This window comes from Pocillopora damicornis, chromosome 9, assembly GCF_964200805.1.
Source record: "Pocillopora damicornis chromosome 9, jaPocDami1.2, whole genome shotgun sequence".
Taxonomy (NCBI): Eukaryota; Metazoa; Cnidaria; class Anthozoa; order Scleractinia; family Pocilloporidae; genus Pocillopora; species Pocillopora damicornis.
Genome location: NC_142678.1, coordinates 23,192,347 through 23,219,775, shown reverse-complemented (window position 1 = coordinate 23,219,775; position 27,429 = coordinate 23,192,347). Strand labels below are relative to the sequence as shown.

The following is a 27,429-nucleotide window of genomic DNA, read 5'->3' as shown; positions in this document are numbered from 1 at the left end:
CACAACAGTGTCCTTTTGCTTAATTCTACTTTAAGTGTAGACTCCCCGTTGATTAGTGTTAAGCGCTGTAAATAAAATGTGGCGCTTCAAACATGGCTAAAATCTGGACTTTCTTCTTTGAAGTTTAGCCGCTGCACACCACTTTAATATAAGGTTAATTTTTATTTATTTATTTATTTGTTAAGTTATTTTACTTTCTTATTTTCAAAGGGTCCAACAGGACCTCCTGGACCTCCCGGGCCAATGGGTGAACAAGGTGAACAGGTTGGTAGAAAAATTATATACTTTTTCCAAACAATTCCAGTAGCCAGGATTCTGATTTCTCGTCTTTTACCTTCCTGAAATCTTAGAGTCTCTTGATCTGCTAAGAAAAGGTAGCATGACTTGCTGTGACCAGCTACAAAAATGAAATTTATTGAATTTAATGTTGTCACTTTTTATAGTAAACGCAATTGTCATACATCTGAAGAATTTCTTTTTTCGTAATGAGTTGTTGTGGCTACTGCCTCCTATAGGAGGCGAAGCCACATATGTTTACAAGATGAGTGAGTTTAACAATTCCGATCTTGACCCAATTTTGACCCGATGTTTCCCAGTGCTACTTATTGTTTGTTTCTGAGTATCTTAATATTTCCAAATTCGCGCTCGATACTCAGTTGAGTTCTCTGCTTTATTTATTTCTGGCTTAAAGCCACTAGCGTACTATGTTTTCAGTTCTTGCCGTGACACCACGGAAGAGCAATGGATAAAACACTGACCCCAGTCCATGTAGGAAACAGTAGTCTCAAAAATGGAATTGCAATAAAATAATAAATTCTTTGTGATAAACAGGCGAAATTAAATGAGGCATAGGTAATCATTGTTGGAGTCTAGATGATAAGGCAACCATAAGGCTTTCGATCTAGCCCATTTGAATTATTATTTTGTTTCTAATGTTATCATCATTCTTATTGTTAATAGTATTATTTGTTGCTATGTAATTATTGTTGAATTTCAATTAGACACTCTATTCTTGAATCATCTTTCTCTTGTGTACCCTAAACAGGGTACTCATAAATATGTGAGATGCGACAGGTTTTCTGTTTTGCATGTGAGACAAATATTCTGAACACTACCTACCGTCATTATACAACCTCTAGTTCTTTTCAATGCTATAAAAATTGTGCTGTACCAGTAGCCACATGCAGTCTTTTACGGTCTGTTTTTTTACTTTTGTAGGGATCTCCTGGGGATAGTGGCGAACCTGGGCCTGATGGTGATGTTGGGCCAATTGTAAGTCTGAATCTTGTTTTGAATTTAGAGGAATAAAAAATGAAACAGTCTTCAATTGAATTGCAAAAGTAATCGAGGCTTGCAAAGGCTTTGCGCGCTAGTCACTCGGCTGAGTTTTTCACACACCTCAGGCCTTTTGTTCGTTTTCGCTATGACCCCTTCTAGTCGGCTCTCTAGTGATATTTTCCTTTTTTCCGGTAGGTCATTTGTCTTGGTTTAATTATACTCTGTTTTTACTGTATGGTTTATTTTTAGATGCCACGCAGGTGAATAACGCGCAGTGATTGGCTAGTTCGGAAGTGGTTAGAGAGTACTTTTTACCTCCGAACAGTCGAAAAGACGAAATTGCCTGTCAAGAGTTAAATTTCGAACCATTTTTCGGTATTCTGATAGAAAAAAAATTTTTTTGCTTTGGTTCGCTATGTACTAAACATTCATTCACCTCAGTGTCGGTGAAAGTGGTGGATATGTGCACTATGTCTTATTCTGTGAAGCCAGTCGCCCAAAATATGGCGTAACTTTAAAAAAGTATACTGTCCCAAATGTGATTGACATGCACCTTTGGCCTCGAATATCAATACATCTTCTAGCAGGCGAGTGACAAGAGTATGAAAACATTTCAGCTGGAGATGAAGTAATCTCACGAGCTCTTAAAGACCTAATTACCTAATTAAAAAAGAAATGACGAGCGGTTTCAAGGATAAATTGGCTGTTAAATCAGTAACAAACACATTAGCTAATGTTGCCTTCTCTTGGTATAGGGACCCCCTGGATCTCCTGGACAGCCGGGAACCGCTGGTTCCATCGGAAGACCTGTAAGTTAACATTTATTTGTTAGAAGACACAAACTGGCGTAATACGCATAACAAGCGCCCGCGAGCTTTAGGTCGCCCACACGCAGCGTGCACGATTATCGCGCGTGAAAGAGAGAGACAGAATGTTTAGATAGAGAGTCACATTTTGATGTTTTTTGTGCGCAAGTTGATTATTACGCTATGCCTTTGTGATGGTGATTTTTTAGCCATTTATTTTTCGAAGATTTTTTTTCTTATAACCAATGGTGAACATTTTGCTCATAACGAGCTGAGGTTCTTTGTATTGTACATATGTGTGTACCGAGAGGTGCTTAGATCCTTCATGCATACGTGGAATTTTTTCTACTCGTTTTTACTTGCTATTTGTCATAAATAGGGTTCCTCTGGACCACCCGGAGAAGGTGGATCTCCAGGACCTATCGGACTTCTCGTAAGTAATTCATTACTTGCTTAAGAAGGGGCGTGTTTAGACTGCCTTGTTCCCTTGTCCCATGTTTTGACGCATGATTGAGAACTGCTCTGATTGATTTGTACTCACTTGTTAGGGACCGGAGGGACCACCAGGTCCAGATGGCGAGAGAGGACTGGACGGCCCAAAGGTATGGTTGTAGTCAATGTTTGGCAGCTATTTAAAGAAAAAAACTTAGGCTGATAGTCGTAGTCTGTTCTTAAACCCAACATACATGCAACAAACGTGCTAACTCATACATTGTTAAAGAACTCAGTTTTAATGCGGTTTTTTAAATGAAGCAGAGCAACTGTAATGTTGTACATCTGCACGTGAAAATTGAAACTCAACGCACAAACAGATTCCATTCAAGCGGCAATTTTTGTGTGACCTACTCACTTAGGTGTTAATCACCCAAGCTAATTAATTTAGGAACTCGCTTAGTGTAGAAGACACAGTTGACGTAAGACAAAAGAGAGCAAAAATACAAAAAACGAGGAAAGCAAGGAAAACTCAAGGTTAATAAGGCGGTGCTCCATTTGGACGTATCATTTGTCTCTGTCGTAATTTATTTGTTGTCTTTCCTTCTTAGGGTGATCCGGGTGAGCCTGGTGCCGACGGCAAGCAAGGTTTAGCTGGTCAATCTGTGAGTCTTCCTACCAGCAGTTATCATTTTCATTCAAAGCGTTTCTTTCCGTAGTTTTTATTAATGTGTAAGGTTATTTTTAAGAGATCAAGCTGTTCTTGCTGGATTGTCTCCTATTTTTCATAGCATGCCACGGAATCAGGAACAAACTTTCCTCCGATTCCTGGAGGGATACTTGTCCAGCGTAAATAACCATCATCTCTCTCCCCCCCCTCCCCCCAAGTTTCCTTGAAAGTTTGTAGCGTTTATTTGACGAAGAAATTGATGTTTTAAGAACCTTTACACCAATAAGAATTACGCAGCCCTCGTTTCAGTGTTACTCTACAAACTTAACTACCGTTAAGGCTTGGAGTAGTGATAAAGCGAAGACATAAGCTTTGGTTAAATTGTGTTTTATGTTACTTAAGTAAAGTAGTTATTATTTATTATGACAGAAATCTTTGCCGAAACTTTCTTAGTGTATATTAAAAACATTGCGGTAGACAAAACACGAATAGAGAAATCCAAGTCAGGATAAAGTGACATAAAGCACACAACGAACGGTTATGAACGGTTTCTTTGATTTTGTAACAGTATGTCGTACTCTGAAAGTTTACCACAAACGGTGTGGACAATTCCCCTTTGCAATTCTGTATCGTTATGGACAAGTTTACTCTGAGGTTATTTTTTCTCGGTGTTAACAGGGTCAAGATGGACGACCTGGAGCTCGAGGAAAACCAGGAGAAACAGGCAGGCGGGTGAGGATCGAGCTGATTATTTTTAATTACTCAAAATGAATCACTCTTAGATTCAATGTAAATAAACAAGACCACTTGAAAATACCCTTCAGTTTTTATCACGCGCCAAGACTTCATTATCTGGACAAAAAGGAAAGTGAACCACTAGTGAGTACTGCTCGCCACTTGACAGTAATTCCCAGTAGCTTTCATTCATACAGTCACGCACATGTATCTGATCCACAGACTGCAAAGTAAGAACTATCTTGCACAGCTTTTAATGAACATTAACACATAGAAATTGCTTCCAGGTCAGGCACTAGGGTTACGTTCTTTGACTTTAACGTTAGGTCCACTTAAAACAGCATAATAAACAGGACCACACGAGAAAACTACTCATTCGTTTTCATTTGATGGTCACACAGTGGGATTATGCTCGTTTCCTTAAAAATTATCCACCTTGTACCGTACGATAATCAGTGCCATTTGAAAGGCCGCTTATGAATTAAATATGAAAAGTGACGTGGTGCTGTTCCAAACTCGCTTACAAGATGCAGTAAATTGTTCTATCAGTCACACTTGTCTGTTATTTTTTTCTCCAGGGACCTCCAGGCCCTCCTGGTCCTCCTGGGCCAAGAGGAGATGCGGGGTCATCAGTAAGTATATTTCTTCATTCTGATTGGCTGAGAGAAATGGAGCTTGGAAGTAACTCTGACTTTGTCTTCCCTTTGTCGTTTCCAGCGTTGAAGGAATTAAGGCTGAATAACGAATTGCAATAAATAATTCACTAAAAATTCAGACGAAATTGAAGTTAGCGTATCTTAAAATCCATCCGACCGAGATTAACTCCGGTTTCAAAGCATGAAGTAGGTATGGTTACTTCCCAAGGGTGTATGCTTAATCCAATGCAGTTTATTACTATTATTATTATTTTCAAACATGCAGTTATCTCTTTCTGTAGGGAGGAGAAGGTGCTCGTGGTCCTCAAGGACCTCCTGGCAGCAAAGGACCACGGGTAAGTTTCACCCTGGAAGTGAAGATTTGTTCGATTTTATTCCCGACAAAAGAGAAAAGATTAAATATCCTATGACGATTTGAGCCAAAATATCATCAATCGCCTTCAAAGGTTGTTATTTTCTGCCTTTGCGCGATGAACTCTGGTAGACAATTCCAATCCTACTTTTCTATCCAGACAAATGGAGACAAGAACCGAATTTCATCCCGGTTTCAATAACATGAGGTGACAAGAAGTATTAGAACTTCCATCCCCCACACCCCTGCGCTAAAAAGGATGCTTGTCCATCGCAGGGTTGCCCCCAGAATCTTGGTGAGGTTTCGTGGTACCTACCTATACGCCTTGATAGTGCTGTGATTGTGTGTGTATGGGGGGGGGGGGGGGGGGGGAGGCAATGTGAAAGGCAATTCGTGTGGGGGAAGGCACTGTGAAAGGCAAGTGGCGCTCTTACCACTAGGGCCTTGTATTCAGTGTTTGTTTATTTACTCGCGTTCCTTCGGATTTAGGGAGAAGCTGGTGAACCAGGTCAGAACGGAGTCGATGGTTCGCCAGGAGAAGGGGTCTGTTATCCTCTCAGTTATTATTATAATATATAACTAATGAGTCTGATATTTTCTTGTTATCATCATTATCATCATTATCATCATCGCCATTCTTATTATTATGAAGTTTGCCTTCATCACATGCCCTAACGAGGCATAGTGGCCAGGCCCATTCTCGGGTCAAGGGTTGTAATGGAGTAGTAGTCTTTTTATAGGATATTTCTTGTCTTATAGGATGGTGGAAGTAATGTAATATTCAGTAGTTCTTGTATTTTCACGTTATCCTGAATGTATTTATTGTATATCTGTACGAGTCTCAGGGTCTGCAATCATCATTGGTACTGATGTGGCTTTCATAACTCGTTTCTTTTGATCTTAATATCAAAGTCTTAATATTTAACCAGTCTTTTAGTAACCTTATCTAAGGTGTTCGTGTCAGTCGGGATGAATATCTCGATTAGTAGTCTACTTTTTTATTTTTGTTCTTGATGACGAAGTCCGGTCGGAGCATGTCTCTAGATCTGTCTGTGCTGGAATTCCCCTTAGATTGTGGTATTATTCTACTCTGATACAATAATCACTTGTCTGTTCCAGGCGTTCAGGTATTAAAGGAAATGCGATAATAAACAGAAGAGGAGGAATGAAAAAAATGTTGGGGTTAGGTCGCTTAAGAAGCACCGTACTTTAACCGACCCAACCCGACCCAAAATTTTTCACTTCTGCGCTACTATTGCGCCGTAGGCTATTTTGCTCCGTTTAACGAACTGAACGCTTTGAAATAATTAGGCTAAATAATTACTTTCTTTTATTATTATCGTCATCTTAATTATAATTGTTGTTATTATTAATATTATTATCGTCAAAGATTTTTACATGACTGATATTTTTTTCATGCTTTGTTTTAGGGTCGCCCAGGACCTCCGGGCTCTCGGGGAAAACCTGGATTCCCTGGCACAGATGTAAGTTGCAATGCTCAAATTGTACTTTGTTTTCAATATTTTCTCTCATTTTATCGATTCATTTCCATCCCTGTATAATCTTGGTGACCATTTTCGGTACCCTCACCGATTTTCTATTTGTTATTGTTCCGAGGAGCGATTGTTTTTTACTATATGTACTCTGTTGTATTTTAGGGAACGCCTGGTCAAGCCGGTGCCCCGGGTAACCCGGGTCGGCGCGGAGAAAAGGTAAAAACCTATTCTCAGGAGTTTTACTAGTTTGTAAATTAATTTGTAAACGAGAAGCTTATAATTTACGATAGCAGTGTCCGAGTAAATATTAAAATCGTCTTCAACAGACAATGGACATCACCAAAAAAATCTATACAACATCGTCGAGCGATATTGTTGTAAAGTAAATCCAGCGTATACAAACTATTTTGACATGGACTAAATAATCTTGAATACCGGAGTAGCTGTAATCGAGCTCAAAGATGAGACTAAAAATTGTCATCAAAAAGGAATTGAATTTCTTTGGACTTGTGAAGAGTTTAAAACTGCATGTACGTTTAGGATAGTAAATACTCGGGCCCATCAGCTTCATGGAGTAATTTTATCGCGCTTTTGTCGTTTCGATAGAGTTATTCAGATCAGAGTTAATCTGCTTCTTTGATTTGCCGATTTGTTTACCAAGTGATGTCGTCATACCCTAGGGTAATAGAGGATTCTCGGGGCTTGATGGAGATGATGGTGCACCAGGACCTCGCGGAGGACCTGGGCAGAGAGGTTCCATGGGAGACCGTGGACCAGTTGGAAGACAGGTACATTTTCCGTCGTCATGTGATGACGTAAACTCATTTGGAGACGTTTAAAGTATGATTATGTTATTTTGTCTGGTTGATTATCAAGTAGAAGTTGATAGGGGAGGAACAGTTTCAGAAATAACTTGTTATCTTGATTGATTGAGTTATTTCGCCAGAAAATATTTACAATGTTCATATGAGAATAATACAATCATTATCTCATTCCTGGTGAGGAAGCCTCGGGGCTGTGCCTGTGAGTACCCCCCCCCCCCCCCCCCCCCCAACTAAGACCAAAAGGACAGTTTTCGTGTGTGGGCTTTTATTAACGTAACATAGTTAAGATTAAAAGGTCAAAAAAAAAAGCCAAAAAAATAGTTTAAAAGTCCACAAAAAATACAAAAAACATGGGCACCAAAAGCAAGCGAGCAGACACAAAAAACAACTTAAACCACTCTTACGGTGAAAAAGTTAATGTGCTTGTTGCATCTGAGCCGATTCCATTTTAAACCAGTTTTAATCAGTGATTTTTGTCTTTAGGGCGCTCCAGGCGAGAATGGCCCAGACGGTGAACGAGGACTTGGTGGTAGTTCTGTAAGTATGCTATTTAGTGTAAACAACAGTTTTGCTTTCTTCACCACTTCTAACTCTGACTGTATGGTGCCTGCTCCTGTTCTAGGGACCGATAGGAGCGAAAGGAGTTCGTGGACTCCAGGGAAGCAAGGGAGAGAAGGTATGGACTTCCAAGAGTGCCTTAACTTATGTGATAAGCAAAGCTTTCTATTTCACCGTGTGCACGATGCCATGAGCGCTAAGACACGCTGATGGTGAATGAACTCCCAAAACTGACCGAAATTTTCAACTCCCTACCATACGTAGATCTGTAACATTTATTTGAATAGCCAAACATTTGTGATTACACGTCACTAGGATTAAGGCAAAAACAATAACACCATTTTGAAGCATTAAAAAGAAAAAAATGACAAAGGATCGATCTCTTATGAAAATATCATTTTTTTATTGTCAGGGTGTACGTGGTATGCAGGGCTCGCCTGGACGCGTAGGTCTCCAAGGCCGACTGGTAAGCAAGACTTCATAAAAAAGATGATAAAAGTAATAATGATAATAATAATAATAATAATAATAATAGTAATAATAATAGTATTAACAATGATAATAACAATAATAATAATAATAATAATAATTAAAATCGTCATTATTATTATTATTACAAGTTGAAGGTTTATTAGACAGTACTATCGTTATTGTTATTATTATTATTACTATTATTATTACTCTTATCATTATTATCATTGTTTTTCCCTTAACTTTGGAATGGGCTTAACTCCATCAAGGGCAGCCACTCAAATAGAGTAACAGAAACGCAGCTATTTGCACAAAAACAGTCACATAAGGGTAGTTACACAAAGCAAGTCACAGAAACGCAGCCACCTGCACAAAAACAGTCACACAAGGGCAGTCCACCCAAAGCCAGTTACGTAAACGTAGCAACTTTCACAAAATAGTCAGACGAGGGTAGTCACAAAAATAGACTCACGCGCACGCAGCTACTTCCAAAAAAACCGTCACAAAAGGGCAGTTACACAAAGCCAGTCACGCAAACACAGCCACTTGCACAAAGGGAGCACACAAGGGCAGTCACACAAATCCAGTCACGTAAACGCAGTTAAATCCACAAGAACAGTCACACGAGGGCAGTAGCACAAATCTGGTCACGTAATTGCGGCTCACTGCGCAAAAGCAGTCACACGAGAAGTAGTATCAGAGAGGTAGTCCCACTGTATCTTGTTAGTATCATCAAACGAGAGTTTGAGGTAGACTGTTCACAGACCTATTTTCTCTTCGATCGTTGTTTAGACTGCAAGTGAAATTAGGGCCCTCTGGTATATAAATAAACGGTTTTGGAAAGGCCAGCGGAGAGCAAGGGGTTTCTATTTGCTAAACTCTTCTCACTTTGACGAAACATCTCGTCTTCAGCGCTGCTCATTATTTGGTAACCATGACGACCAGATAAGGGATAATTGATTGTGTTTCTTCTTTTTATCAGGGAAAGCCAGGAATCCCAGGCTTCAACGGAGATTCAGGACCACCAGGAACCACGGTTTGTATAATGATCAAAAATCTCAATCTGTTGTCGTGGTATCAGAAAACAAACACTGAGTTGTCACAAAGTTACTCGTCCGTTTCTCTTTTGTTCAGAGCTGGCTCTAAGAAGACAAATCCCTATTTCCCAAACTCTGTCTCCCATCTCCTTGCTTCATATTTTTTTGTGTGAGGCTTATTAGCTCGCTTGGTAGAGCACTTCACTCAGTTGGTAGAGCACTGGTTTCAAATCACGTGCAGGACTGAATTTTTATTAGGCCTTTTTTTCTCTTCTGCTTAAGTGGTGTCCATTTCTGTTGAGATCGTTTTCTTACTCATTCCTTAATCTGCAGTTCACAGAATGATATAATTTCATATTAAGAGTTATAAAGTGCAAAATAATGCTTTCGTTCTACTTGTAACACGAAGCAAATCATAAGAATTATTCCTTTCTTATTTTAGGGAGACCCAGGCCCTCCTGGTGAACCCGGACAAGATGGTTTCCAGGGCCTACCGGTGAGTTGCTAATTTCATTGTTTTATTGTTGTTGTGTGTCAAAATGAGAAGTGAAAACTGAAATCCAAGACCTCTGGAGTCATTCTGATAATTAAGATAGTTTCTCGCGAGCATTGCTTTTCTTTTTGTCATTAATTCAATCAGAAATATTGGATTTCTGTGTTTTGTTCGTAGGGCCCAAATGGAGCCAAAGGAGCTAGAGGAAGACCGGTGGGTCTCACACCTTTTTTATTCTCTTCACTAAAAGAAAAAGCATTGATTCTCATTCTTCGCTGAGTCTTCCTCTGCAGCAGAGGTTGAATCAAGTGCTGTATTTGATAAAAGTCTTAACCAGTCTGTAGCGTAAATTGCCCAAAACCAAACAGAGACTGTCCGGGAACAAATATCCAAGCATATTTTCGTGCCTTATGGAGGCTATTTTTATGAGTACCACAACAAGAACTTGGCTTGATTTTGACTTCAAAAAAGCCTTGTTTTGTTGCTAGTAGCACTCTCAATCATCCGTGTATGATCTTGATTGTGCGAATAACAAATTATTCAATAAATGTCATTTGAATATTAATAGTGGTCGCCATAAATTTTAGGGAAACAGCTTATAATACTTTCCTCTCACAGGATGTTTCTCTAGAGTTTATTGTGTTTAGGAGAAATCGCTTAATGTTACCTTATTTATTTAAAATCGAAAAATGTTTTGATATCTCTCTATGTTTTTATCTTCTTATATTCCTGTTTTTTTATTTTCTTAACAGGGCCCAAGGGGATTCGGGGTAAGATAAATATTATCTTAACTGATCGGTTAAATGATGGTTTCAAAAACATTTGGAGAAAATTTTACAGGAAAGTCTTTCGTTTCGCAGATGCTATGCTACATGCAACCTTATTTTCACTGCGAAACCCATAGCACGTTGAATTGACCTGTCAGTCGTTAATTGACCAATCACAATAGGGTTTGGGACTCGTTAACGAATAACAAACCCTAAACTAATTATCGTTCGGGTTAGTTCTCTTGCCTTATTTCTTTGATACATATTCCTTACCGCAATTAATTTCTGTTTGCACTGTTTACCGAGTTTCATAAAAGGCTCGGCCTCTCTTGTGGTCCTGCCTCAACATGAAGAAGTACGGAGAACAAGTCGTGATTATTGTGGTGACCCTAAATTTTGTAAATCTGTCGTAAATCCAATCGAAATAAGCGTAGAAGTTTTTCATTTTTCACGACGAAACTTGACACTAATCCTCGTGAATTTTGTGTGTGTGTGTGTGTGTGTGTGTGTGTGTGTGTGTGTGTGTGTGTGTGTGTGTGTGTGTGTCCATTTTAATCGTATCCTCTTTTTCCCGACAGGGAACACCAGGGAAACAGGTAAGTTATTCTCAACGATTTTCAGTGCACTACGTAGTGTTGCTTAGTTTCTGTTAACTTTTAATGGTCAATTTCAAGTAAATACTTAGTTCAACGTACACTTTTTCGTAATCTTCTTTTGCAACACGTCAATGCTCATTTCATGGTGTATTGCTGTTTCTCATACAGGGATCCCCGGGACCTCCAGGAGAACGTGTAAGTGCTAAGAATTAGCAATTTGTAAGGAGGAGTATTTAGGATTTTGTCGTTAAGTCTTTAATAAGAGAATTCATCAAACAACGCAGTTTTGACTAAAATATGCAGTCAGCGACATGAATGAGCAGGGAAACAGAAAGTTGGTGCTTAAGAAGCGCGGGAAACACGAAGCTAGGAACAGGCGCGGGAAAAAATGGAACCAGAGACATGCGTGGGAAAACTGGTATCCAGGGTTAAGCGGCACTGAAGCAAATGCACTCGCCCCCACTTTATTTCATTTTTTTCTTCCATTATAAACCATAAACAAATCGTACAAAAGCTTTTATGGTGAATTAACGCGAAGAGCGAGTGAAATAAGCGCCTACCAAAACTGGGGACAGTCTATGTGCCGGTGAACCTGCTAAGTTGTGGCATCTCTAGAACCTCTATATAGTTGTCTTTTCCAAAAGCAATGTAGCGGAGAGTAATAAGATCTGTTGTAATTGTTAGGGTGAACCTGGCTATCCAGCTCCCAGACAAATACGTACGAGCGTTGGTGGTCCACCCAAGGGTCCAGGCGGCCCCGGACCAGGACCTATTGAGGAGGAGACTGAGGAAGAATCGCCTGAAGGAAGGGTACGTCCAGCTGGAATGATTGACTGACTGAGGGACTTGCTGACTGACTGATTGCTTGATGATTTATTGAATAATTTACTGTGGGACTGATTGATTGATGATGGATTGGTGAACTTCTAATTGATTGAATGACTGATTGACTGACTGACTGACTGAACAAACGATTGAATAAACTTTTGAGAGCTTGAATGACTGAATGTATGAACAATCAATAAATATGCGTTGATTAAGTAAAAGAAAAAAGGCTTTTCGATTTGGTTTGTGTTGTTGCAATATCCATCTTACTTTTGCTAACATGAGATTAACCTTTTTTTGTTTAATTACTTGTCCGCAGAAACGACGATCAGCTGTATCCGAGGTGTGTAACTTGCCAAGATCATTTCTTGCATTTAGATTCTGTGATGAAAGATTAGATTAGATTTGATTTGTGACTGGTTAGTCTTGTGAGATTTTCCTCGGACTTGAGCCAGGCATGTATATGATTTAAGATAAACAATGAGATAAGATTTTCCTCACTTCCCTTCTAGCTCCTTTCTTCTTTCTTTCTTTCCTTTTCTTTTCCTTTTTCTTTTTTTTCCAAAATGCTGCTGTTAGATTTAAAGATATCTCCGAAAAAGGGCCGTGAGAATATAACATAAAAATGGGCAGTTTGCTTTTCTTCTCTTTTGTCCTTCAAACTTCCCCCTGTGCGTCTTTTTAGCAATTAAATAATGAGCTTTCGAGTCCTTTTGCGTGATGATTCGCCCTCATCGACGGTCACGCATAGAGGTCGAGAGCGAATAATGTAATTGTTTTAGTGTAAATGTGATAGTTGTTATTATACAGTTATTATTATTATTATTATTATTATTATTATTATTATTATTATTACTATTATTATTATTGTTAGTGTTATATGAAAGCAAATCTATACTGTCATTAGGAGATGCAAGTTTTGGACCGTATCGCCGAGCTTTCCCAGAAGATGTATGATGTGGAACACCGTGACAATTCACGGTATTTCCCTGCCAAAACTTGTAGAGATCTTCAGCTGTGTCACTCTGGTATTAGACTCAAAGATGGTGAGAAAGGCTTACATATCCCTCTCAAGATTTGATGGCTAAGTTTTTTACTTCTTTGAAGCAAAACAATTTTATTTTCCAATGTTAACTCCGGGCAATTAAGATAGTATTCACAAATATCATCGTTTAGATAAAGTTTGGTTAAAATCCAAATGGTTTAAAACGTGATTGGATTTTTGTGTAGTTAACAGGTCTTAACTTTTTCTTTATCCATTTTCTAATGTATGACGAGTACAGTTATACACGCTTTTTTTTCTGATTTGATTCAGGCGAATATGATATCGACCCCAATGGTGGATCTCCAAATGACCAGATCACTGTACACTGTAATTTTACCAACCAAGCTACTTGCATCAGGCCTAAAATGACAAAGGTTTGTGACAAAATTCTGCGTGGGTCTCGTCTAGAGGAGGTTCAAATCTAAAAGAACATAAAAGTCACTTGTACGAGCTAGCGATTGGTTCAAGTTTTAGCTGTCTCTGATAGGTTCAATTTAAGCTGTATCTGATTGGTTCAATTTTAGCTGTATCTGATAGGTTCAATTTTAGCTTTGTCAGATAGGTTCAATTTTAGATGTTTTGATTGGTTCAAGTTTTAGCTGTATCTGATTGGTTCAAATTTAAGCTCTATCTGATTGATTCAAGTTAAAGCTTTATCTGATTGGTTCAGGCATTAGTTTTCTCTGATTGGTTCAAGTTTTAGCTGTATCTGATTTGTTCAAGTTAAAGCTGTATCTGACTAATTCACGTTTTAGCTGTATCTGATTGATTTGAGTTTTAGCTCTATGTAATTGGTTTCAGCTGTATTTGATTCAGTACATGTGTAAGTTGTATACGATTGGTTCAAGTTTAAGCTGTATCTGATTGGATCATTGAGCACGTGGTTTCTCAACCGATTGCGGCGCCAATCTTTTACATGTATATGTTTGTGTTTTAGATTCCCAAGAGTACCTGGAAAACCCAAGTAGATCCTAGGATGAAAGTCGCATGGTTTTCTGAGGACCTAAATAATGAGAACAAGGTTAGTTTACGATCTGGAATAAAGTCATTTGACGAAAATCCCATTGAAAATCCAAAAATCAAATATGTCAGTATAGCAAACAGGTTTAAACTGCCTCAGAGACGTTCCTCTTAAGACATTAAGGTGAAATCATTTCATGATCTGAATTACAAAGAAAATAAGCGTGGTTGGGAACTTAACTTTGGGTTTAAAAACACTTAACGAAAGAAAAAACCATCAAAAAACTGGACAGACTTGCAGTATTAAATCGCAAAGTTTCGGGCGTCGCCACCGCACATTTCTATAGTTCATATCATACATATAATCAGTACCGACGTCAAGAGAAATAATCCAATTGGCAGGAAGGAACAGCCTTCTCCGATATCAGGCAAATATCTAGGCAAACAACAGGATTCTTTGTTAATAAACAAACTCTCCTTGTCTGCACCTGGTATTCATCGTTGTATGTTTATTTCCACTAGATTGAATACGATATTGACGACATCCAACTGTACCATCTACAACTGCGTAGTAACCACGCCCAACAGGAGTTCACCTTCAAATGTAAAAACTCGGTGGCCTGGTATGACCAAAGCGCCCGCACTTTTAAGAAAGCGGTTAAATTTGAGGGTGTGAACGGCCACGAGTTTAGCTCCAAATCCAAATCAAAGAAAGCCATGATCAAGGTTCCCAATGACGGTTGCAAGGTAAGAATTCTCCAACCTGACTTTTCATCATTTGATTGTAGCTTATATAACATGGTATGAAAAAGGCTCGTCATGAAAAAATTTCGAAGAAGCTTTCATTCGACAAGTCACACACACATTATTCACTGACATACAACCATCTCGCACAGAATATTATGAAAAGAGTACCAAACGAAAAAAACTGTTAGATAACTTTTATTTGGATTGTCCCACGATGAGGTTTAATCCCCAGTTAAAGGGAGAGAACCATCCTCTTATGCTCGGTGAACAGTATCACTTGAAAGTAATGCTCACTAGCTTTTACTGAAAGGTCATAAAACAAAGGTTTCGTTCAGAAACAAAAAAGGTTAGAACCGCCTAAAGGAGCTGAGTAGTTTATGAGCACCACAAGATATTATCTTGTAACACACTAGTTCTTTTTTTTTCTAAGATGGGTGAAATTTTACCTTAAACATTTTTTTAACTTAACCTTTTATAACTATGGAGTCTTAATTAAAATAGGTGATTGTTTTCAGACCTTTCTGGTTTTTATGAAAGCGTTTTTCTTGTATGTAGAGGAGAGGTCACCTCCCGACCCATCTCTCTCCTCTCTTCACCATCTCTGACTCTCCTCTTCTACCTGTTACAACGAAGCCGTGCATTTCGGTGATTTGCTGAGTTAAAAAATTTTACGTTAGTCTCCCGTTTTCCGCCCTCGTCGTTCCCGCTTTCCACCCTTTCTCCTCTCGTCTCTCGAACTCAGCCTCTCCTCAACCCCACTCCCCTCTCTTTCCCTGAACTCCTCACCTGAAGACCGAAGTAGTTCGACAGTATTAAGAAAGTCATCATCTTATTTTCTCTTTCATTCATCTTTTCCTTCTCACCTGACGGCGTTTTCTTTTTTTGTCAGGTGAAGGATGGATCTCAACGCAGCACCCAATTTGTTGTTACAACCACAAAAGCCTCCCGGTTGCCGATTGTTGACTTTGCTGCCTACGATTTAGCTGGAGAACTAGAGGTTGAAATTGGTGAAGTTTGTTTCTGGTGAACTATGTATAATAACTAGGGATCGTCCCGCCATATTTTATTAAATAAAACTGGACCTCAGCTTGACGACTGTGGATGGCGACTGACTTTTTTTAGCGATATTAGCTTCGTTTTGCGGAGGAAAGATTCTCTATGAATAAATGTTGTAGCGCGTTTTAGAGAGAACTTGTGCATTGTTATGTTGTTTAGACTCCCATAAGAGTCATCTGTAGTAAATAAAAGATTAATGAGGCGGGAAATTGTTAGAAGAAAAGTTTTTAAATATTTCAGATCAAAGATTGATTATAATACCAAACAATACCAAGCGTATTCGTTGTGTTGTAAGCCCCAATTTCTAACAACTGGTTAGATTGTAAACACAAGTAAAATGTGCTACCAAGAAACAAGGTTTCTCAGTGAAAGTTCTTATCGTCGTCTTAATTTATAGCCCATAGATTCAACAGCAACCAGCACAACTGGAAGTGTTTCTATATTTGAGTTTCTTTAGTTTTCAGTTTTATCATAACTTGTATGAACGAGATTTTTTTTGCAATACATTTGAAATTGACATTAAATTCTTTCAAGGACGAATGACTCAGTATATTTTAAAATTGCTTACAGAGAATGTTTGCAATGTGTATATTATTATGAGCACATTGCGGTGGTCTTGATAAACCAGCAAAGCTTTGTTGGTGTTATGCGATAAAGGTTTATCTCAACAAAGTGCCCTGAAAAAACAGTTTAAATGAAACTACATTGCGAATTGGAAACGTGGGTTGAATAACCTCAGTTTTCTTAATTTCCGACCGACTTCCCTGGTAAATTGTGGCGCCGATATAATGAAGGAGCTAAGGATTCCACACGCTGTTTATCCCAGCATTAAATGAACGAGACTACTGTGTGGCTTTGATGGTTCAGTGCGGTTAAATTGGTCCGTACTAATCACACTAAGCCTAAGCGTTTGTTTCTGTCTATGTAAAAAAAAAAAAAAAATACTTGAAAAAAGCCAACTATCTTGTTGGTCCTCTATCAGGGCAGCATACACGTTCATTACGTTCAGCATTCCCTTGAGATTAGTTGGCATACGGTGCACAGCGACGTGATAAATCAAGCTCCTATTTGGTACGAGCTATAGACCTGTTTTTTGTTTGGTCAATATTTTTAATTATTGTATGACTGGCTCAACGTATGGGCAAGATGAAGCGGATCTTGTTTTCTAATTGGCTAAACGACGGACCAATCATGTCTGCTTCATTGCCCGCTTCAATATCGTGAATAGAGCCTGTTGCTGGTTGACATTCGTCGTAATTTCCAGGCAGCTTAAATATTTTTACGAAAAGTATGTTTTCCCACAGTTTTGTCAGAAACAAGGTCTAGCGCGCTCTTCGAGGAAGTCAAATTAGGGAAGACCACGGCGATTTTGGAGAGTTTATACAGAAATACTTTGTGGTAATCTTCTTGCCATACAATAAAATCCGGCTCTCCGTTGCCTTTTTTAGCAACCTCGAACCGCAAGAACTAAAGAACGGGAATTAAAGCTATTAAACAATTATTTTGACCTCGCGCTTGGGCAATAACACATTTATCACATAGCTTCCTGTCAAGATGACATTTGAAACCTTAAGGAGCTTATTTTAAATTTTATGACTTGCGTGTGGATTGCTGGAAAATTTTGTTTGTCAGTGGAAAACTTAACGCTTGATAGGAACGAAAATAATCTGTAAAGAGACAACAACAAGAAAAAATTGAAATATTTTCGATTAAATGCTTCGGATACTGTGACAAATGATAGAAAAAACTGTTCATAAAAGACTAAAGATTCTTTGCTCGGCCAATTTTCTCACATGCGTATACAGTTCAAGAAATGTTCAAAGTTAAGATATCTTGATGGCTCAGGACAATTCAGTGAACTATATTCGCCGTCACAGGTACTTGAGGTTGTTACATAACTCGTCCATCTTTCCGTTTCAAGGGTTTTCGTTTCTGTTGAAAATATATCGAGTGGATGAAAGAATGGCTGCACGACAAGGCTGGCCAACCCCACTGTATGTTGTCGGGGGGAAATGACTGCCTGGTTTGCGCAGTGATGATCGTAAGAGCGATCTTACAGATAGTGTATTGATTGTTGATAGTGAGTAATTAGCTTTAATGAAGTCCGCCTGCAGCAAATATTGAGGCTCTTGTAGTTACAGTTGAAACAAGTATGTCCGCCATCGAGAGCGGTCACGAATAGTGCTCCTGATGATACTATCTACATTGACACTGTTGCTACATTGCAGTAGCAAGTTAAAAGTCATTTGGAGCATAAAAGAAAAGATAACAATATGGAAAGTATTAAATTAGACCCATCCAGGTGCGGGGCTTATCCAATGGGGCTTAACTTGATTGATGGGACGTAATCAAAGAAAAAAAAAATACATTGTGAGCTCCGTTTTAAGGCCTTTACTAATTTCATATTGGATTCTGTTATCATTTTACAGTTGCAATTGAACAGCAAAATTTGTCTTAGTCGTGTTGTGGTTTGCTTGAGAATTAATGGAGATAATAGATAAACTATGGTACAATATCGAGATACAAAGATTTACGGGTGAAGCAGCCATGAAGTTATGCAATCGAACACATTCTAATTTATTCAATGTATCTTCATTCGAATGGAAAAAACCGATGCAAACACCGACGGATAAAACTGACATCAATGTTAAAATTTCCAAACAATATCAGAGCGTAGTTGAATAAAAAAGGGAAAAATTGAGAACTCCAGCATTTCATGAGTTTTAAAAATTAACAGATTTGTGGGCGTGATCAACACACGCTTGACGCCTGGTCTAAGAAGATGAACGGGAACAACTGAATCATTCAAACAATATTTCACTGTGGTGACAACATGTAAGGCTTTGAAGGGAATAATCGATGTTATCTTTGTTTTTGTCTAGGATTTACGACGGCAGCTACGTGGTGAATTTACTGTGTTTTTAAGAATCTTGGTTTTGCTTGGATTAAGTTTATGGTCGTCGCTGGTTAATTCCATGTCCTCACGTATTCAGTCCTTTTCCAGATGAGCTTTGCACAACCTACTGCCGGAATATTTAAATTTTTACAGAAGATGGGAAATTATCTCAGAGGGAGAGAAAATCTCGCTGATTCAAAATGTAAACAGATACATCGGTAGCTTCCTTGGACTGTTACAAAATGAAAAGTATTTTTCTGAGAATGTGCTGAAAGATCTGACTCACCGTCGTAAGTCATGCATATGGAAGTGTTGACAGCAGCCCACCTTTATATCACGTCATCTAAGCAAATGACCTACATGTCAGGGATCATACACAGTATTCATAAATGGCCGCTTAGGGCAAGTTATTTTTAATCCTTGGTCGTACGCCAACCTATCTGTTTATGTTGCGCGATGGAAATTTAGTGGTTGACCACAATCCTTGCTAATCGATAACATCAGATTTTCCACACTACTCTGGCTCAGTGGTATCGATAACAGTAAATTTTTGGCCAGACACGCTTTTCATTGCATTATGACTGTATCAGCCTTCCAGGCCAAAATAACTGAAAGATTTAATTGAACTGTTTCCTGTCATGGTTGTCGAGTGCTTAAGAAAATTATCACTTGGAAATCCACATGTGGAAGAACATTCTTTTAGTTTTTCCTTGGCACGAAAATCGAAGTTAATCGCTTTATTTAATTATCAAATTTCTGGCGTCGTTAGTTTGTGTTTCATGGCTGTTTTCCCCCGCATGGAGTGTTTCCAAGTATTCATATATCAAACTATGTACTAATAGCCTCGTATCATAGATATAAACCAGATAAATAAGGATAAATTTAAGAAAAAGATAAATGAAATACAATTTATTTGTAATAAACTATGTGCGCGTCAAAAACAAAAATTGAAATTTCCACCCAACGCGCTAACGAAATTCTTGAACAATCACTTCAGTTAAATCTCGATATTAGCCGAGTGAAGCGTTGAGCTCACCATATTATCATCTTATCATTCTAAATTAACATAAATTACAAGGCCCTCCAAGACTGACATGATCTAGAACGTATTTAAAATGCACCGCTTTCAGAAAATATTTGTACCAAATCTTTAGGATTAAGATAACCTACTTGTATTTCCGTAGAATCTTATTACTCTAATAAGGAACAGAGCTTTGATACGATGAAGTGTAGTGTTGTTTCTTGGACTGAGTCGTTTGATAAGCCCTGAAGAGCAGATTAGTTAACAAATCAATAGAATAATGACAGAGCAAGCGTTTTTTCTCCTCCTCGTTAATTAGTCCTCCACGCCCCCCGTTTCTATTGTACACACGGCTATTGAAAAATTTCCATCTGTTATTGGCCACGTCCTGACAGTGTTTCTGTCACACGTGTTAAATATCATTTATGTGAAAAGGCAGTTGGTTAATTAGTCGTTTACGATCTACTTAGACTGAGCGCTGTCAAAGCTGCGTGAATTGCATGGCAAGCACATCGTCATGAAAAGATATATGCTGCTCGTTGTGTTTCTCCTGGCGTTTGTGGAAGTAGCGAATAGTGTTGTGTACAGTTGGATTCTTAGTGTAAATCCTGTTGATACGGACGAAGGGAAACAGAGCAACAGCCCTGACAACAACACTAAGGGAAACTCAACTGTGCAAGGAGTAAGTAGGGAGATAAAATGCCAACCCTGCATATGACATGAATTGCTCACCAATAACCCAGTAGGAAAACAGGATAATTCTAACTATAATTGAAATTTTTCCAACAGCACTGTAGAAAAGACAGACAGTGTGGCCAAGGAAAATATTGTCACAAGCACAACGGTTTATGTCATGCTTGCAAGCCAGTAGAATCTGCGTGTCGTCGAAATAACATGTGCTGCAACGGATTGGAGTGCGTATTTGGGTTCTGCAGGAAAGCAGTTCCTCGGGGTACAGAGGGTGCAAGATGCAGGAAAGATCGCAGATGCGATTCCGGATTATGCTGCGTTAAAGTTCACGGGGAGCCAATCTGCAGGCGTTTGCTTCAAGAGGGTGAAGACTGCTATGTACCGGAAGGTGGTCTGGGTTACTCACTGAACCAAAAGTGCCCGTGTGCGGCGGGTTTGATTTGCAAGAAACTGAAACATCGGCATCGCAAGAGGTAAGGGCAAGTTACTGTGACGTGACTGTAATGATAAAACAGCCGCACGACACTTCATAGCCGAGATTTTTTATGGGTTTGCACAGAACTCCCACACTGGTTGCAATCAAAAGCTATTTAAAGCAGAGCTGTATTCTTTTGTCTCCTCCTTTGTGTCTAAGAGTGTTTCACCTTGAATTCCGTTTCCTTTTCTAATAATTTATCAGTAACTGGAATAGTTGCTCAATGTGCATGAATTGTGAAATTGTTCCGTGCTCATTTTGTCTCGTCTGTTGTTTAATCGTAGATTCGTTTCACGTCTCGAAAGGAAAAAGAGAGTTTGCCAAAGACTTTAGCCAGCAGAGGGTAACATCTGAGAGGAGCGATAGCCGCGGAATGCTGCGGATTACAGAATTGGGAACAATTGTGCATAACTGTGCACACTAAATGCATTCCCACTGCAATAGAGACCAAAACTACTGAAGTGCTAGATAAATATAATTATGTATATAACATATTTCACACTCCAAGTGATGGAAAGTAGATATGAATGACACTATAAATTATCATGTACGTTTTCTTTCTGACTTAATCCAAGGCTTAATGAAGGCAACTTTGACACGAAACGGAGTAGCGAGCGAAGGAGCAAAGATATATTTTTGTAGCGTGGAGCCATCAATATGCAAAGCAATAGTAAACATTGTTGAAACTTTTGTTAGGCAGTACAATGGCCTTTAGGTGTCAAAACCAAGACATTTATGAATTTAATGGACATAAAACGTTAAGGGAATAAACCAAGGATATTTCTTCTCAAAATAAAAGAAAAAGCTCAAGGAAGGTGTACCCGTGTTCTTTTTTTTGCAAGCAAGAACAGTGTTACGCTCTATCAGTTCGTGTTGGTAATACGACGTAATTTACTCTTATGAAATACGCAACTAGTCTTGAACAATTATGCATTTTTAAGTTTGCTTGCTAAAATCCATCTATCAATATTGAGTCTTCGTCTAGTAACGCAATTGTAAAAGCTCACAGGCAGGCCATGAAACCTCTAACCAACTGTTTTCTTTTCTTTTTTTTTTTGTTTTGTTTTCAAATGCTTTTCGTTCCAAACGAAAACGACTTTTAAGAGATGATTACTTAAACTACTCGATGATCCCTCCCCGTGATCATTCGTCCACTGTAATGAGTAATTAGGTTATTCAACAAACACAAAAGAAAATTCCTTAACAGCAGATACTAAATGTGTAGAAAGACTAGTTAATGCATCTCTGACAGTGACAGCTTCAAAATAGTGCTAAAGAAATCAAGAAAGCTAGACAATGCCTATGACTCGAAAAAATCATAAAGCCTTATCGCGTTTTGCAAGCGAACTGATTTTGCCGGAGTAATTTCGCACGGTTCTTGAGACTTTGTTGGACACTGGTGACGTTAATTACCCTTGGTTTGTTGCCAAAACATTGACAGAAATTATAGCAGCTGTCTTTCAAATTTAGGAGACTCAGCTTTTAAGCAAACTAAATACTTACAGGCACTTGACTTGTTTCTTTTTTTATAGCAGCTTTTCACTGATTGGGTTTTGGGTTAAAAATGTCCGATTTGTAAACCGTTTATAAACCAAAGTCATGAAGTGATCACAAATTTGTTTCTTTATCTGACAGATGTCCAGACATTTGTTTAATCCACACTTAAAATTGGACGTGTTGTTTACAAGAGAACATCCAAGTAGCCATGTCGTCTCTGGACTTAGAGAAGAAATCTAGCGCTGAAGCGATAATGCGCTTTTAGTGAATCACGTTCACATGTATACTCTATGTTTTAAAAAGCATGTTTTATTAAAGACTTTTAAAACAACTCAGTGAACTTATCTGATGCTTTTTTTCCTCTCTCTATCTCCAACCCTCTCTGCTCCCTTCTTTCTTTCTTTCTTTCTGTCTTTACATGTGAACAATACAAGCCACTGATCTACAACACAAAATACGTTTGTGTGTTTCTAGAAACTCCTCCACTTTATCAAGGTGAAAGGTCTGTTAAAAATAAAAGTAAAAAAAAAATTAAAGTACTGAACAACTTGAATGTAAAGTAATCTCATAAAAATGAAATTCCTTGGTGAAACATTTTCCGTGAGCTTTTCTAAAGGCCTAAAGGCCATCAAACCTCAGGATGAGTGAATGCTAAGACTGCAATCTCTTGTAATAAACTAAAAACAAGATTAAGATTATCTCTGACTGAAACGCATATATTTAAGCGAAGCGACTGGTTCTGTTAGAAATGACACCATTGGCGTAACCACGGACTACGATTATATAAGAGTTAAGCAAGATTCAACAATTCTTTTTTAAAAGCAAAAAAAAAAAAAAAACAAATGAATTAAAAACAAAAACATAAAACTCTCTAACAACAACTTTCCTTATAGCATGCTCCAGAAGCCTGATACTACTAAAATAAGTCCTACCTTTGGCTGGCCTCCCTAAATCCGGGTTACTCTCTGTCTAATGTCGTCTTTCCTCCATTGGAGTGCGCATTGGGCAAGGTACGAAATCCACGTCTTGTCTATTTTAGAACATTATTTTCGAGTCTTTCTCGAAATAAGAGCACTTGAGTGTAAATTAAGAAGATGCCAGCTATTTTTATTTCGTTAGCTCGAGTCATTCTGATTAGTGTGGCTGACTTCCTTTCCAACATTTATCTATTTTAGCAATCAATTGATGGTTAACTTGAAAATTCAATTTCACATTCAGATATGCTTTGTTTTGTTTTGGAATATCCACAAATTGGAGTAACGTGTATGTTAAATTGACGGACGAACTTTTAAGGGAAAGATCTCAATAGCCTGAAAATTACTTCCAATAGGCTTATAACAAAAAGGAAATGGCCACGTGCTGAGTAAGGTTCGCGTTCTTTCGCTAAGCACTTCCTTTTTCGCATTTCCCTTTAATCATCGTCTTAGTTTCAGACTTGAACCTTTTCGCAACTTCATCGTGGACCTCTTGGAGATCTCAGCAGTATGTCTGGCTATCAAGTAAAACGTCACTGCTTGACAGCAAAAAAACAAAAGAAAAAACCTTGCGCAATGTTTTCAAACACGAATTATCATTTCAAAAAGAAATATGCATGAAGATTTCATAACCTACTACTTTTCACATCTCATAACTGAGATACCTCGCGCTCTCTCGTTGGTCGATGGATGTGTTAAGTTGAATCGATGAAAACACAATTTAAGTTCTGAGTTTTGCGCATATCTTTGAAAAATAATTGATTAAAGCAGTGAGACCTTATCTCGTGTTCAAATTGTATCATCTGAACAGTCTGGATTAGGAAAGTAGTGGGGGGGAAGGGGGTCTGAATACTTCTAGAAAGCTACGCAAACTCCTCACTGCGTCTTACGTTTGCATAAATTTTTCGAAGTCTCAACTCAACCCCCTCTTCCCCACGCTATAGAATGAGGCTATTTAGTTCAGAGGAAGTCCTCCAATTCTCAAAAATTTGACGAAAATGGAAAGAACAAAAATATATGATTCAGAGAGCTCTATCGATACTTTAATACCGCAGTTTCCTGTTCTGGATCACACTACAATGGTTGTTCTTCCGGGTGAAGTTAGAGAATGACAATAAAATGACTGCTTGACGATATAAATTAGATACAGATTCAAGCCTATGTGGCGTGTTGTGTTTCTACATGCAAAATTATTCCCGGGAGACAAATTATCATTGAGTCTGTAAGTGATTTGAGAGCGACTCCATTTGAAAATACGTTGAGACCTGTTAAGCCCGTTTACACCCTAATATTAGTTTAGACATTTTCTTTACTGTTCTTTACACATTTCCAATGATACTAAGCTGAAGTGGGAAAGATTTTGAAAGTTTACCTGCAGTTTTCTCTGAAAATGAAAAGTTCATTTATCTTAGAACTTTCATGGAGTGCCCGTCTAAGGCAGGTTTTTGGTCTAAAAGAGGCTAAATTTAAGTAGCCTTCTCCGAGCCTGTTTCTTTGAGATCAGTGGCTTAGGTTAATTTTCTATTGAATTTTCTTTTCTCACTGAGTTAATTGTTAAGGTATTCAACGTCTTCTCTGAACAACAACACAGCATGCAAAACAGAATGAAATTTCTATGACAACTAACCTGATTTGATATTTAAACTGGGTAATTCATCACCGTAATGTCGTTACCTGTGGAAACGTAAAGATACTAACTCGATTAATAGCATCGAAATCAAGTCGACCAAAATCAAGTTAAAAATCCTCTTGTTCAAATTGATGAAGACCAGATTTTTTTCCATGAGCTAATTTGGTCACCGGGTTTAGGGTTATGGTTACTGTTAAGGTTACTCATTAACGAGTATCTGTTGTTAAATTTCATCGAGCTTTAGAGATTTTTGGACGATATTTTGTGCATGTCAAAGGTAAAATTACTGAAGTACGCAGTCTGGAAGAAATTCTATTGAGTAAATGATATGAACTCGGCCAATGTTAAAAACGTTTTGCATCAAACGAGAATGTTTATTTGCAAAAATGGACGTCAATGTTTTTGTTGCCCACATTTATTGCCCGCTCAATGAAATAATTCTTTGTAACTCGGATTATAAGTGATGACGCAAAAATGATGTAATAGTTTTAATAAACTTTAATTCAACAAGTTTAAAACTGACAATCTTTACTCAGTAGCCTCCAACTAATCGAAGTTTTTTAATGAGTCATGGCATTGAAATTTGCTTCCATACGTCCAGATACTTCCTTATTAATAATAGTAATTGAACTGAGTGGAGTGCAATTTGGGCTGAAATCATACGCGTGATTTCAAAATCGACCGAGCGCGCAGTGCGAGTTCAATAGCCCACTTTGGAAAAGAGCGGTAGCCTGGAACCGAAGTCGCCACGGAAGCGCTTATGGGATTGTTTGGGGGGACGCTCAAGTCGGCCATCTTGAATTATGCCCAAGCACGTAAGTTGTTGTGTGCCTTTGTACACCAATAATTTCAGAAACTCCTTCGGATTGACGTTTTATCGAATTCCAAAAGATGAAAGTATTCGCAGAGAATATGTCCGTTTACTAAGAAATGATAATTTGAAGATAGAGTCCGACAGTACACGCGTTTGCTCTGCGCATTGGACTGGAGGTAGTAAGCTCAGCAGAACTCACCTTCCATCGATATTTCCTTGGAGCAAGAAGGAAAAGGAGCGACGGATTTTGTCCAGAACGGAAGCGACTGCAAATACAGCAAGCAAGAAAAGAAAAGTGGACGTGGGATCTTCTACCGAAATTGACGAAGGGACTCTTATTGAAATTGATCACGAGGAGTCCATTCCGGCCTCTTTTTGCGATGCAGCGACACAAACTGAAATGACTGTAGAAATGCTGGATCGAATGGAAGCCGAACTTAAAGAGATGAGAGAGGAAAAGGAAAGGTTGGCAAGGGAGAGAGACGAGTTATCAAGGGAGTTAAAGAGACTTCAGCATGTAACGAAAAATCAGAAATTTGACATTGTAAAATTTAAGGACAGCCCTGAAGATGTCGAATTTTACACAGGCCTTCCCCACTGGGATGCACTTATGCTCCTCTATGACCTGGTCAGTCAGAAGGCTCAGAACCTGAACTATGGCAGTTACGAAAAGAAAGACAGTGGTTCAGAGCAAAAGCTTGGAAGGTTCAGAGCATTGACTTTATTTGAAGAGTTTGTTTTGACTTTAATGAGACTTAGGCTTGGCTTGTTTCAAAAGGATCTTGCACACAGATTTAATGTTTCTGAAACTACTGTTTCTGTTGTGTTTAACACTTGGATTCGGTTTATGAGGATTGAACTGGAGCCTTTAATTTGCCTCCCCAGGAGAGAGCTTCTACATCAGTTCATGCCAAACATTTTCAAGTAACTTTATCCAAGGACAGTTCTAATTATTGATGCTGTTGAAATTCGAGCAGAGAGCCCCTCATCACTTGACATGCAGTCAGTGTGTTATTCCTCGTATAAAGGAACAACAACTATGAAAGGACTAGTTGGTCTTTCGCCCACTGGAGCCCTGGGATTTTTAAGCGAGCTTTACACTGGTAGCATAAGTGACAAGGAGCTTACCAAAATGTCTCATGTGATTGACTACTTGCATCCTGGGGACGATGTCATGGCAGACAAAGGCTTTGACATACAAGATGACTTTGCTGCAAAAGGGGTTACTGTAAACATACCTTCTTTTCTTAAAGGAAAAACTCAGTTCAGCAGAGAAGAAATGGCACACAACAAAAAAATTGCTAGCCTGAGAATACATGTTGAGAGATGTATTGAAAGGATGAAAAACTGGCATATTTTTGACAGCAGAATTCCTTTAACATTGGCTCCTATTGCTAGTGACATGTTTATAATCATAGGGGCACTTACAAACTTTTTACCACCTCTCATTGATTAAAGTGTAATGCATGATTCCAGAAATGTCCATACTTCCCCATAGGGGAATTTATTTTATTTTTCATTAAAACCCTTCCAACCCCCGCCGCCCCCCCCCCCCCCCCGGAATTTCTAGTTTGCCTTCATACTTTCCCTAATAAACTTTGGCTGTTGGGTCCCCCTCCCCTCAGATT

The 27,429-nt window shown here is 38.6% G+C and overlaps 2 protein-coding genes and 1 pseudogene across 4 annotated transcripts in view; all 3 read left to right on the top strand.

Moving 5' to 3' along the window:
* LOC113675853 (uncharacterized) overlaps positions 1–16,340 on the top strand; it is a 44,139-nt gene extending 27,799 nt beyond the window's left edge. For both annotated transcript variants that reach the window (XM_089182887.1, XM_089182886.1), the window contains exons 41-69: positions 211–264; positions 1,219–1,272; positions 2,034–2,087; positions 2,464–2,517; positions 2,633–2,686; positions 3,128–3,181; positions 3,865–3,918; positions 4,500–4,553; positions 4,859–4,912; positions 5,419–5,472; positions 6,360–6,413; positions 6,588–6,641; positions 7,106–7,213; positions 7,733–7,786; positions 7,872–7,925; positions 8,220–8,273; positions 9,261–9,314; positions 9,758–9,811; positions 9,986–10,021; positions 10,561–10,578; positions 11,154–11,171; positions 11,340–11,366; positions 11,856–11,981; positions 12,316–12,339; positions 12,904–13,042; positions 13,312–13,415; positions 13,979–14,062; positions 14,524–14,748; positions 15,638–16,340. In XM_089182887.1, coding sequence (XP_089039013.1) covers positions 211–264; positions 1,219–1,272; positions 2,034–2,087; positions 2,464–2,517; positions 2,633–2,686; positions 3,128–3,181; positions 3,865–3,918; positions 4,500–4,553; positions 4,859–4,912; positions 5,419–5,472; positions 6,360–6,413; positions 6,588–6,641; positions 7,106–7,213; positions 7,733–7,786; positions 7,872–7,925; positions 8,220–8,273; positions 9,261–9,314; positions 9,758–9,811; positions 9,986–10,021; positions 10,561–10,578; positions 11,154–11,171; positions 11,340–11,366; positions 11,856–11,981; positions 12,316–12,339; positions 12,904–13,042; positions 13,312–13,415; positions 13,979–14,062; positions 14,524–14,748; positions 15,638–15,775 — 1,965 coding nt within the window. In that variant the 3' untranslated portion in view covers positions 15,776–16,340. The remainder of the gene's footprint in view (positions 1–210; positions 265–1,218; positions 1,273–2,033; positions 2,088–2,463; positions 2,518–2,632; positions 2,687–3,127; positions 3,182–3,864; positions 3,919–4,499; positions 4,554–4,858; positions 4,913–5,418; positions 5,473–6,359; positions 6,414–6,587; positions 6,642–7,105; positions 7,214–7,732; positions 7,787–7,871; positions 7,926–8,219; positions 8,274–9,260; positions 9,315–9,757; positions 9,812–9,985; positions 10,022–10,560; positions 10,579–11,153; positions 11,172–11,339; positions 11,367–11,855; positions 11,982–12,315; positions 12,340–12,903; positions 13,043–13,311; positions 13,416–13,978; positions 14,063–14,523; positions 14,749–15,637) is intronic.
* A 3,755-nt stretch (positions 16,341–20,095) lies between these two features.
* On the top strand, positions 20,096–21,701 carry LOC113675854 (dickkopf-related protein 3). Its single transcript, XM_027192452.2, has 3 exons — positions 20,096–20,403; positions 20,511–20,884; positions 21,171–21,701. Exons 1-3 carry the CDS (start codon positions 20,239–20,241, stop codon positions 21,217–21,219), a joined length of 588 nt encoding a protein of 195 aa, XP_027048253.2. The 5' UTR covers positions 20,096–20,238; the 3' UTR covers positions 21,220–21,701.
* A 4,072-nt stretch (positions 21,702–25,773) lies between these two features.
* Positions 25,774–27,269, top strand: LOC149040778 (uncharacterized; annotated as a pseudogene). The gene has a single exon (XR_016179549.1). The product of XR_016179549.1 is annotated as an uncharacterized LOC149040778 (transcript).
* Positions 27,270–27,429: the final 160 nt, after the last annotated feature.

Coding starts and splice junctions, on each gene's coding strand:
- LOC113675854 (XM_027192452.2), top strand. CDS start 20,239: ATGAAAAGATATATGCTGCTCGTTGTGTTTCTCCTGGCGTTTGTGGAA. Junction 20,404..20,510: donor GAAACTCAACTGTGCAAGGA/GTAAGTAGGGAG, acceptor TTTTTCCAACAG/CACTGTAGAAAAGACAGACA. Junction 20,885..21,170: donor AAACATCGGCATCGCAAGAG/GTAAGGGCAAGT, acceptor GTTTAATCGTAG/ATTCGTTTCACGTCTCGAAA.